Source organism: Oncorhynchus nerka, linkage group LG25, assembly GCF_034236695.1.
Source record: "Oncorhynchus nerka isolate Pitt River linkage group LG25, Oner_Uvic_2.0, whole genome shotgun sequence".
NCBI classification, from domain to species: Eukaryota; Metazoa; Chordata; class Actinopteri; order Salmoniformes; family Salmonidae; genus Oncorhynchus; species Oncorhynchus nerka.
Window position 1 is genome coordinate 9,411,064 of NC_088420.1, and position 11,357 is coordinate 9,422,420.

The 11,357-nt window shown below is 54.1% G+C and overlaps 1 protein-coding gene across 1 annotated transcript in view; it reads right to left on the bottom strand.

Annotated features, from left to right (window-relative positions):
* LOC115109751 (uncharacterized) overlaps positions 1–8,539 on the bottom strand; it is a 38,768-nt gene extending 30,229 nt beyond the window's left edge. Inside the window, 16 exon segments of the mRNA XM_065009985.1 lie at positions 65–122; positions 230–378; positions 938–1,054; positions 1,777–2,353; positions 4,628–4,683; positions 4,855–4,945; positions 4,991–5,055; positions 5,148–5,205; positions 5,300–5,334; positions 5,410–5,529; positions 5,635–5,825; positions 6,090–6,095; positions 7,477–7,614; positions 8,054–8,059; positions 8,148–8,238; positions 8,392–8,539. Coding sequence (XP_064866057.1) covers positions 65–122; positions 230–378; positions 938–1,054; positions 1,777–2,353; positions 4,628–4,683; positions 4,855–4,945; positions 4,991–5,055; positions 5,148–5,205; positions 5,300–5,334; positions 5,410–5,529; positions 5,635–5,825; positions 6,090–6,095; positions 7,477–7,614; positions 8,054–8,059; positions 8,148–8,238; positions 8,392–8,472 — 1,839 coding nt within the window. The 5' untranslated portion in view covers positions 8,473–8,539.
* Positions 8,540–11,357: the final 2,818 nt, after the last annotated feature.

Sequence of the window (11,357 nt, forward strand, 5' to 3'; positions counted from 1 at the left end):
TCGATACAGTAGAGTGAAACACTGATTATGAAGATAAAGGCTTTTAGTTCGGTTATAAGCTGACCTGTAATACTTCAGTTTCCTCACGTTTGTGTTTCTCTGCCTGCTTCTCTCTCCACGCTCTGACAAGAGGTGAAGGAATCAGATTCAAGTAGAGTACTGCAGTTGTAGTATTTTTTGCCACATAGCCTCTCAGGGACAAGATGTGTGCAGATTTTACGATTGTCACCTGTGGGCCTCGGCCATCTCCCTCTCCTGCTGCGTCAGCTGGCTCTTCAGAGCCAAGACTTCCTGCTGGAAGAGGTCCATCTTCTCCGGCTCGTTGCCCTGAGAGCTCATCTGAGCCGCCCGTAACTTCTCTACCTCAGCTTTCAGATCGAGTAACAAAGACCCACACAAATTACATGGTTAAATTGCTGCTAAAACAGAAAGAAAAAAAAAGTTAGGTGCCTTTTTGTATGAGCTTTTGTTACATCACATGTATGACTGTCAAACAGTAACCTACCTTTTTGATACCAGTGGAGGCTGGTGGGAGGAGCTATAGGAGGACGTGCTCATTATAATGACTGGAATAAATACAACTGAGTCAAACAGGGTTCCCATACGTTTGATACAGTTCCATTTAAGCAATTACAAATAAGCCCGTCCTCCTATACCTCCTCCCACCAGCCTCCTCTGTTTAATACACATATGGTACTAAAACCATAAAAAAGGTAGATGGTCACAACCTCTGCACCGTTTCCTCTTCCCGTGTAAAACAAAGCCTTTGCAAGAGCTCCCCCTAGCGCCAAAAGAACAGGAAATGTGGAGTAGCAATTTCCTTTGAATAATACCTTCATGACAGTTGAGATGGCTAGTTAACTGAACCTGGTGATGGACGGATGAGAAAAAGAGAGATTGGTGGCAGTATGGGAGGGCGAGGGATGAGGGGCTGACTTCTGATGAGCTTGGCGTTGGTGTCCTCGTTGACCTTGGCCACGTTGATGATCCCGCGGGCCTGCTTGGCGTACCACAGCGTGCTCAGGCTCTCCTCCACGTTGCTGTGACCGCTGGGCTCAGGCTCTCCTCCACGTTGCTGTGACCGCTGGGCTCAGGCTCTCCTCCACGTTGCTGTGACCGCTGGGCTCAGGCTCTCCTCCACGTTGCTGTGACCGCTGGGCTCAGGCTCTCCTCCACGTTGCTGTGACCGCTGGGCTCAGGCTCTCCTCCACGTTGCTGTGACCGCTGGGCTCAGGCTCTCCTCCACGTTGCTGTGACCGCTGGGCTGGGCTCAGGCTCTCCTCCACGTTGCTGTGACCGCTGGGCTCAGGCTCTCCTCCACGTTGCTGTGACCGCTGGGCTCAGGCTCTCCTCCACGTTGCTGCTGTGACCGCTGGGCTCAGGCTCTCCTCACGTTGCTGTGACCGCTGGGCTCAGGCTCTCCTCCACGTTGCTGTGACCGCTGGGCTCAGGCTCTCCTCCACGTTGCTGTGACCGCTGGGCTCAGGCTCTCCTCCACGTTGCTACCCGCTGGGCTCAGGCTCTCCTCCACGTTGCTGTGACCGCTGGGCTCAGGCTCTCCTCCACGTTGCTGTGACCGCTGGGCTCAGGCTCTCCTCCACGTTGCTGTGACCGCTGGGCTCAGGCTCTCCTCCACGTTGCTGTGACCGCTGGGCTCAGGCTCTCCTCCACGTTGCTGTGACCGCTGGGCTCAGGCTCTCCTCCACGTTGCTGTGACCGCTGGGCTCAGGCTCTCCTCCACGTTGCTGTGACCGCTTGGCTCAGGCTCTCCTCCACGTTGCTGCTCAGGGTGGCGATCATGGCCGTCTTGGAGTTTCCGCCCAGGCTCTCCTTCAGCAGCCTGGACAACAAGGCGACAGGAAAGGGTATTCGGACACGGTGGAGATGCACACGGTGGAGATGCACACGGTGGAGATGCACACGGTGGAGATGCACACGGTGGAGATGCACACTGTGGAGATTCACACTGTGGAGATGCACACGGTGGAGATGCACACGGTGGAGATGCACACGGTGGAGATGCACACTGTGGAGATGCACACGGTGGAGATGCACACTGTGGAGATGCACACGGTGGAGATGCACACGGTGGAGATGCACACGGTGGAGATGCACACGGTGGAGATGCACACGGTGGAGATGCACACGGTGGAGATGCACACGGTCGAGATGCACACGGTGGAGATGCACACGGTCGAGATGCACACGGTGGAGATGCACACTGTGGAGATGCACATGGTGGAGATGCACACTGTGGAGATGCACACGGTATTCACGCAAAGCTCTCGACAAAATCACCTCACAAACCAAAACAAATCTTGCATGAGAGATATGAAACCTGGATGAAATGTAGCTTCACAGAGAGTTGTAAGATGATCTGATATTAGATGCACGTTTAACAAAAACTTTTCCTACATTTTTTTATTTTTAAATGTGGGGCGGTGTTTTTCCCAGTCACACACACACACCCCGCTCCCCATCTATACAAAAATGACTATTTGTGGATGCTCAGGTTGAGTTTCCCACAGAATCACTCTTTCACAGGCTTGATGATACTGTAGTGTGGCAGGGTTGGGGTCCAGTCCATTTGAATCCAATCTCTCAACTGACTATATTATAATGGAATGGAGCCCATTTTATATGTCTGTATAAGAGGCATTTATCTCTTTTGTCAGTGAAGCATCTTTCACTCACCACGTGAGCACAGCAGGGGGTAAAGACTTTCCTCCTAGTCAGGGCAGAGATCACCTTCCCCAGGCTCAGCAGGGGGTAAAGACCTTCCTCCTAGTCTGGGCAGAGATCACCTTCCCCAGGCTCAGCAGGGGGTAAAGACCTTCCTCCTAGTCTGGGCAGAGATCACCTTCCCCAGGCTCAGCAGGGGGTAAATACCTTCCTCCTAGTCTGGGCAGAGATCACCTTCCCCAGGCTCAGCATGGGGTAAAGACATTCCTCCTAGTCAGGGCAGAGATCACCTTCCCCAGGCTCAGCAGGGGGTAAAGACATTCCTCCTAGTCAGGGCAGAGATCACCTTCCCCAGGCTCAGCAGGGGGTAAAGACCTTCCTCTCAGCAGGGGGTAAAGACCTTCCTCCTAGTCTGGGCAGAGTCACCTTCCCCAGGCTCAGCAGGGGGTAAAGATCTTCTTCCTAGTCTGGGCCTGCTCTGACAGGGCAGAGTCACCTTCCCCAGGCTCAGCAGGGGGTAAAGACCTTCCTCCTAGTCTGGGCAGAGTCACCTTCCCCAGGCTCAGCAGGGGGTAAAGACATTCCTCCTAGTCTGGGCCTGCTCTGACAGGGCAGAGATCACCTTCCCCAGGCTCAGCAGGGGGTAATGACCTTCCTCCTAGTCTGGGCCTGCTCTGACAGGGCAGAGATCACCTTCCCCAGGCTCAGCAGGGGGTAAAGACCTTCCTCCTAGTCTGGGCCTGCTCTGACAGGGCAGAGATCACCTTCCCCAGGCTCAGCAGGGGGTAAAGACCTTCCTCCTAGTCTGGGCAGAGTCACCTTCCCCAGGCTCAGCAGGGGGTAAAGATCTTCTTCCTAGTCTGGGCCTGCTCTGACAGGGCAGAGTCACCTTCCCCAGGCTCAGCATGGGGTAAAGACATTCCTCCTAGTCAGGGCAGAGATCACCTTCCCCAGGCTCAGCAGGGGGTAAAGACATTCCTCCTAGTCAGGGCAGAGATCACCTTCCCCAGGCTCAGCAGGGGGTAAAGACCTTCCTCTCAGCAGGGGGTAAAGACCTTCCTCCTAGTCTGGGCAGAGTCACCTTCCCCAGGCTCAGCAGGGGGTAAAGATCTTCTTCCTAGTCTGGGCCTGCTCTGACAGGGCAGAGTCACCTTCCCCAGGCTCAGCAGGGGGTAAAGACCTTCCTCCTAGTCTGGGCAGAGTCACCTTCCCCAGGCTCAGCAGGGGGTAAAGACATTCCTCCTAGTCTGGGCCTGCTCTGACAGGGCAGAGATCACCTTCCCCAGGCTCAGCAGGGGGTAATGACCTTCCTCCTAGTCTGGGCCTGCTCTGACAGGGCAGAGATCACCTTCCCCAGGCTCAGCAGGGGTAAAGACCTTCCTCCTAGTCTGGGCCTGCTCTGACAGGGCAGAGATCACCTTCCCCAGGCTCAGCAGGGGTAAAGACCTTCCTCCTAGTCTGGGCAGAGTCACCTTCCCCAGGCTCAGCAGGGGGTAAAGATCTTCTTCCTAGTCTGGGCCTGCTCTGACAGGGCAGAGTCACCTTCCCCAGGCTCAGCAGGGGTAAAGACCTTCCTCCTAGTCTGGGCCTGCTCTGAGAGTCACCTTCCCCAGGCTCAGCAGGGGGTAAAGACATTCCTCCTAGTCTGGGCCTGCTCTGACAGGGCAGAGATCACCTTCCCCAGGCTCAGCAGGGGGTAAAGACCTTCCTCCTAGTCTGGGCCTGCTCTGACAGGGCAGAGATCACCTTCCCCAGGCTCAGCAGGGGGTAAAGACCTTCCTCCTAGTCTGGGCCTGCTCTGACAGGGCAGAGATCACCTTCCCCAGGCTCAGCAGGGGGTAAAGACCTTCCTCCTAGTCTGGGCCTGCTCTGACAGGGCAGAGATCACCTTCCCCAGGCTCAGCAGGGGGTAAAGACATTCCTCCTAGTCTGGGCCTGCTCTGACAGGGCAGAGATCACCTTCCCCAGGCTCAGCAGGGACTTGTTGATGCTGGCACCTTCCTAGGATACAGACATGGGAATAGGATACACAACGCATCACCGGGGAGGCAAACTACCTGCCCTCCATGACACCTACAGCATCCGATGTCTACACGGTGTCTATGACCATTGAAAATGTGGATGCGTAAAAGAAAGCCGTGGAAACACGGCGGTGTACAGAGCAGTGCTCACCATGAGGCGGTCACCGCCGGTCTGGGCTGAGGAGCAGAGCTCACCATGAGGCGAGGAGCAGAGCTCACCGGCGGTCTGGGCTGAGGCAGCGCTCACCAGAGGCGGTCACCGGTCTGGGCTGAGGAGCAGAGCTCACCATGAGGCGGTCACCGCCGGTCTGGGCTGAGGAGCAGCGCTCACCATGAGGCGGTCACCGCCGGTCTGGGCTGAGGAGCAGAGCTCACCATGAGCTCACCTGAGGAGCGCAGCTCACCATGAGGCGGTCACCGGGTCTGAGGCTGAGCAGAGCTCACCATGAGGCGGTCACCGCCTGTGGGCTGAGGAGCAGCGCTCACCATGAGGCGGTCTGGGCTGAGGAGCAGAGCTCACCATGAGGGTCACCGCCGGTCTGGGCTGAGGAGCAGGCTCACCATGAGGCCTGTCTGGGCTGAGGAGCAGAGCTCACCATGAGGCGGTCACCATGAGGCGGTCATCGCCGGTCTGGGCTGAGGAGCTCAGTGCTCACAGAGCTCATGAGGCGGTCACCGCCGGTCTGGGCTGAGGAGCAGAGCTCACCATGAGGCGGTCACCGGGCTGAGGAGCAGAGCTCACCATGAGGCGGTCTGGGCTGAGGAGCGGTCTGGGCTGAGCTGAGGAGCAGTGAGCAGTGCTCACCATGAGGCGGTCACCGCCGGTCTGGGCTGAGGAGCAGTGCTCACCATGAGGCGGTCACCGCTCACCATGGTCTGAGGCTCACCATGAGGCGGTCACCGCAGGTCTGGGCTGAGGAGCAGCGCTCACCATGAGGCGGTCACCGCCGGTCTGGGCTGAGGCAGGCTCACCATGAGGCGGTCTGGGCTGAGGAGCAACGCTCACCATGAGGCGGTCACCGCCGGTCTGGGCTGAGGAGCAGTGCTCACCATGAGGCGGTCTGGGCTGAGGAGGAGCAGTGCAGAGCTCACCATGAGGCAGGCTCACCATGAGGGCGGTCTCTGGGCTGAGGAGCAGTGCTCACCATGAGGCAGTCTGGGCTGAGGAGCAGTGTTCAAAAAGTGGTAATCAGTGTTCAGAAAGCATGTCTGTAAAGCACCTTACCTGAATGTATTCATAGGAGTTCACCACGTTCCTGAAGAAAACATACAGCCACTGAGCGAATCCTTAAGACTAGCATGCCATCATTACATTTGACAAGACATTCATGGTAACCAAAGGTTTGCTGACGTGGACAGCTCAGCAACATAAGGCCCTTCCCTCACCCTCAGCTAGAAACACAGAGAACATTGTCATTACTAAGATCATTTAGTAGAATGGAAGTAAAAATGGCTTTGAAAATCATTTTGTCCTACTCACAGCTGTGGTTTTGTTCCTCCCTGACCACGAGCAAGTCATGGATTTTCTCGTTGTACACCTCGAAGTAGCTCATCCCCAGATGACATGTGACCTGTTATACAACAGCCAAGTTGTCGTGAGCGCTTGATTGAGTAAGATTTCTAATGTATTCATTTCACATGGGAAATAAACTAAAAACAAATGCTTTACATGACAACTGGACAGAATCAACAAAATGTATATCTTGGTATGAATAAAACATTTTTTAAAAACACCTCCTGATTGTCAACTGCAGACAGCCGAGAAAAGAGCCAGAATCTTGGCGTTAGTCCTGCCTCCTCCCCGAAACCCATCATACAGCGGAAGGATAGAGGAACATCGTCCAATTTTACACATTTGGATTCAACAGTTTACTTACTAACTTCAAAAGGAGACTCGTGATAACAACACAAAATCAGCTAGTGTGTGTGTGAAGAGAAAAGCGAGTCCTCTGAAGGGCAAGAGCGGGTGACAGGCCAGCGATAAGACAGGTCGTGTTTAAACTCCTTAGTTTTATCCAATGATCTCCTATTTTATATTTTCTCGCGGAACTTCAACGCTGATCTTTGAAGATTTTCGGGCGTCAGGTTCCCTTGGTGTCAAGACATTATCATAAAAAGCTTTGTGCTTTTTCCTTTGGTATCGAGTATAAAGTACATGGTACTGTAGAGATTTTAAAATTATATGGTTAAAAAAATATATACAAATATACAAAAATATATCCTTCGTCAATTAAATGTTTCCAACGTTATCCGTAGACACGTCTATTAAAATTGCACATCTTCCCCTGCAAAAAGTTGACATTTAACTTTATTTACAACGGGATAATTCGGACATGTAATGAAACAGGAACTATTAGGCACTTTAGTTAGTTGGCGACGTTAAGTTAGCTATCTAAAAACACACATTACAAAGCTGAGAATGATAATCGGATCAGTTTACTTAAAATATCATTTGGGCATTCAATATATGCCAGCTACCTCCTCATCAAGACAGGAGATTAAACTCAGTTGTGTTTATTTACCGTTTCACTGTCGTGGTTGTCTTCGCTTCTGCGCCGCGTCGATTTCAAACCCCGATCAGCGATTTGCTATTGACTAGACAGAAACTACGTTTCCATCCACAGCAAAAAATACCAAACATGCCGTGCCCGTGTTTGACAAGTAGATGGCAGTATATCCAAAATGCACAACTATTTAAAAGTGTCAACTCGAAATTACAACTCAATCAAGTTCATATACATTTATTCAAAATGGAAAGAGGAGCAGTGCTCACCATGAGGCGGTCTGGGCTGAGGAGCAGAGCTCACCATGAGGCGGTCACCGCCGGTCTGGGCTGAGGAGCAGTGCTCACCATGAGGCGGTCTGGGCTGAGGAGCAGTGCTCACCATGAGGCGGTCACCGCTGGTCTGGGCTGAGGAGCAGCGCTCACCATGAGGCGGTCACCGCCGGTCTGGGCTGAGGAGCAGAGCTCACCATGAGGCGGTCTGGGCTGAGGAGCAGTGCTCACCATGAGGCAGTCTGGGCTGAGGAGCAGTGCTCACCATGAGGCGGTCTGGGCTGAGGAGCAGTGCTCACCATGAGGCGGTCTGGGCTGAGGAGCAGTGCTCACCATGAGGCAGTCTGGGCTGAGGAGCAGTGTTCAAAAAGTGGTAATCAGTGTTCAGAAAGCATGTCTGTAAAGCACCTTACCTGAATGTATTCATAGGAGTTCACCACGTTCCTGAAGAAAACATACAGCCACTGAGCGAATCCTTAAGACTAGCATGCCATCATTACATTTGACAAGACATTCATGGTAACCAAAGGTTTGCTGACGTGGACAGCTCAGCAACATAAGGCCCTTCCCTCACCCTCAGCTAGAAACACAGAGAACATTGTCATTACTAAGATCATTTAGTAGAATGGAAGTAAAAATGGCTTTGAAAATCATTTTGTCCTACTCACAGCTGTGGTTTTGTTCCTCCCTGACCACGAGCAAGTCATGGATTTTCTCGTTGTACACCTCGAAGTAGCTCATCCCCAGATGACATGTGACCTGTTATACAACAGCCAAGTTGTCGTGAGCGTAAGATTTCTAATGTATTCATTTCACATGGGAAATAAACTAAAAACAAATGCTTTACATGACAACTGGACAGAATCAACTAAATGTATATCTTGGTATGAATAAAACATTTTTAAAAAACACCTCCTGATTGTCAACTGCAGACAGCCGAGAAAAGAGCCAGAATCTTGGCGTTAGTCCTGCCTCCTCCCCGAAACCCATCATACAGCGGAAGGATAGAGGAACATCGTCCAATTTTACACATTTGGATTCAACAGTTTACTTACTAACTTCAAAAGGAGACTCGTGATAACAACACAAAATCAGCTAGTGTGTGTGAAGAGAAAAGCGAGTCCTCTGAAGGGCAAGAGCGGGTGACAGGCCAGCGATAAGACAGGTCGTGTTTAACTCCTTGGTTTTATCCAATGATCTCGTATTTTATATTTTCTCGCGGAACTTCAACGCTGATCTTTGAAGACTTTCGGGCGTCAGGTTCCCTTGGTGTCAAGACATTATCATAAAAAGCTTTGTGCTTTTTCTTTTGGTATCGAGTATAAAGTACATGGTACTGTAGAGATTTTAAAATTATATGATTAAAAATATATATACAAATCCTTCGTCAATTAAATGTTTCCAACGTTATCCGTAGACACGTCTATTAAAATTGCACATCTTCCCCTGCAAAAAGTTGACAGTTAACTTTATTTACAACGGGATAATTCGGACATGTAAGGAAACAGGAACTATTAGGCACTTTAGTTAGTTGGCGACGTTAAGTTAGCTATCTAAAAACACACATTACAAAGCTGAGAATGATAATCGGATCAGTTTACTTAAAATATCATTTGGGCATTCAATATATGCCAGCTACCTCCTCATCAAGACAGGAGATTAAACTCAGTTGTGTTTATTTACCGTTTCACTGTCGTGGTTGTCTTCGCTTCTGCGCCGCGTCGATTTCAAACCCCGATCAGCGATTTGCTATTGACTAGACAGAAACTACGTTTCCATCCACAGCAAAAAATACCAAACATGCCGTGCCCGTGTTTGACAAGTAGATGGCAGTATATCCAAAATGCACAACTATTTAAAAGTGTCAACTCGAAATTACAACTCAATCAAGTTCATATACATTTATTCAAAATGGAAAGAGGAGCAGTGCTCACCATGAGGCGGTCTGGGCTGAGGAGCAGAGCTCACCATGAGGCGGTCACCGCCGGTCTGGGCTGAGGAGCAGTGCTCACCATGAGGCGGTCTGGGCTGAGGAGCAGAGCTCACCATGAGGCGGTCTGGGCTGAGGAGCAGTGCTCACCATGAGGCGGTCTGGGCTGAGGAGCAGTGCTCACCATGAGGCGGTCTGGGCTGAGGAGCAGAGCTCACCATGAGGCGGTCACCGCCGGTCTGGGCTGAGGAGCAGCGCTCACCATGAGGCGGTCACCGCCGGTCTGGGCTGAGGAGCAGAGCTCACCATGAGGCGGTCACCGCCGGTCTGGGCTGAGGAGCAACGCTCACCATGAGGCGGTCTGGGCTGAGGAGCAGTGCTCACCATGAGGCGGTCTGTGCTGAGGAGCAGAGCTCACCATGAGGCGGTCACCGCCGGTCTGGGCTGAGGAGCAGTGCTCACCGTGAGGCGGTCACCGCCGGTCTGGGCTGAGGAGCAACGCTCACCGTGAGGCGGTCACCGCCGGTCTGGGCTGAGGAGCAGAGCTCACCGTGAGGCGGTCACCGCCGGTCTGGGCTGAGGAGCAGAGCTCACCATGAGGCGGTCACCGCCGGTCTGGGCTGAGGAGCAGAGCTCACCATGAGGCGGTCACCGCCGGTCTGGGCTGAGGAGCAGAGCTCACCATGAGGCGGTCTGGGCTGAGGAGCAGTGCTCACCATGAGGCGGTCTGGGCTGAGGAGCAGTGCTCACCATGAGGCGGTCTGGGTTGAGGAGCAGAGCTCACCATGAGGCGGTCTGGGCTGAGGAGCAGAGCTCACCATGAGGCGGTCACCGCCGGTCTGGGCTGAGGAGCAGTGCTCACCATGAGGCGGTCACCGCCGGTCTGGGCTGAGGAGCAGAGCTCACCATGAGGCGGTCACCGCCGGTCTGGGCTGAGGAGCAGAGCTCACCATGAGGCGGTCACCGCCGGTCTGGGCTGAGGAGCAGTGCTCACCATGAGGCGGTCTGGGCTGAGGAGCAGAGCTCACCATGAGGCGGTCTGGGCTGAGGAGCAGTGCTCACCATGAGGCGGTCTGGGCTGAGGAGCAGTGCTCACCATGAGGCGGTCTGGGCTGAGGAGCAGTGCTCACCATGAGGCGGTCTGGGCTGAGGAGCAGAGCTCACCATGAGGCGGTCACCGCCGGTCTGGGCTGAGGAGCAGTGCTCACCATGAGGCGGTCTGGGCTGAGGAGCAGAGCTCACCATGAGGCGGTCTGGGCTGAGGAGCAGTGCTCACCATGAGGCGGTCTGGGCTGAGGAGCAGTGCTCACCATGAGGCGGTCTGGGCTGAGGAGCAGAGCTCACCATGAGGCGGTCACCGCCGGTCTGGGCTGAGGAGCAGCGCTCACCATGAGGCGGTCACCGCCGGTCTGGGCTGAGGAGCAGAGCTCACCATGAGGCGGTCACCGCCGGTCTGGGCTGAGGAGCAACGCTCACCATGAGGCGGTCTGGGCTGAGGAGCAGTGCTCACCATGAGGCGGTCTGTGCTGAGGAGCAGAGCTCACCATGAGGCGGTCACCGCCGGTCTGGGCTGAGGAGCAGAGCTCACCATGAGGCGGTCACCGCCGGTCTGGGCTGAGGAGCAGAGCTCACCATGAGGCGGTCACCGCCGGTCTGGGCTGAGGAGCAGAGCTCACCATGAGGCGGTCACCGCCGGTCTGGGCTGAGGAGCAGAGCTCACCATGAGGCGGTCTGGGCTGAGGAGCAGTGCTCACCATGAGGCGGTCTGGGCTGAGGAGCAGCGCTCACCATGAGGCGGTCACCGCCGGTCTGGGCTGAGGAGCAGTGCTCACCATGAGGCGGTCTGGGCTGAGGAGCAGCGCTCACCATGAGGCGGTCACCGCCGGTCTGGGCTGAGGAGCAGAGCTCACCATGAGGCGGTCTGGGCTGAGGAGCAGCGCTCACCATG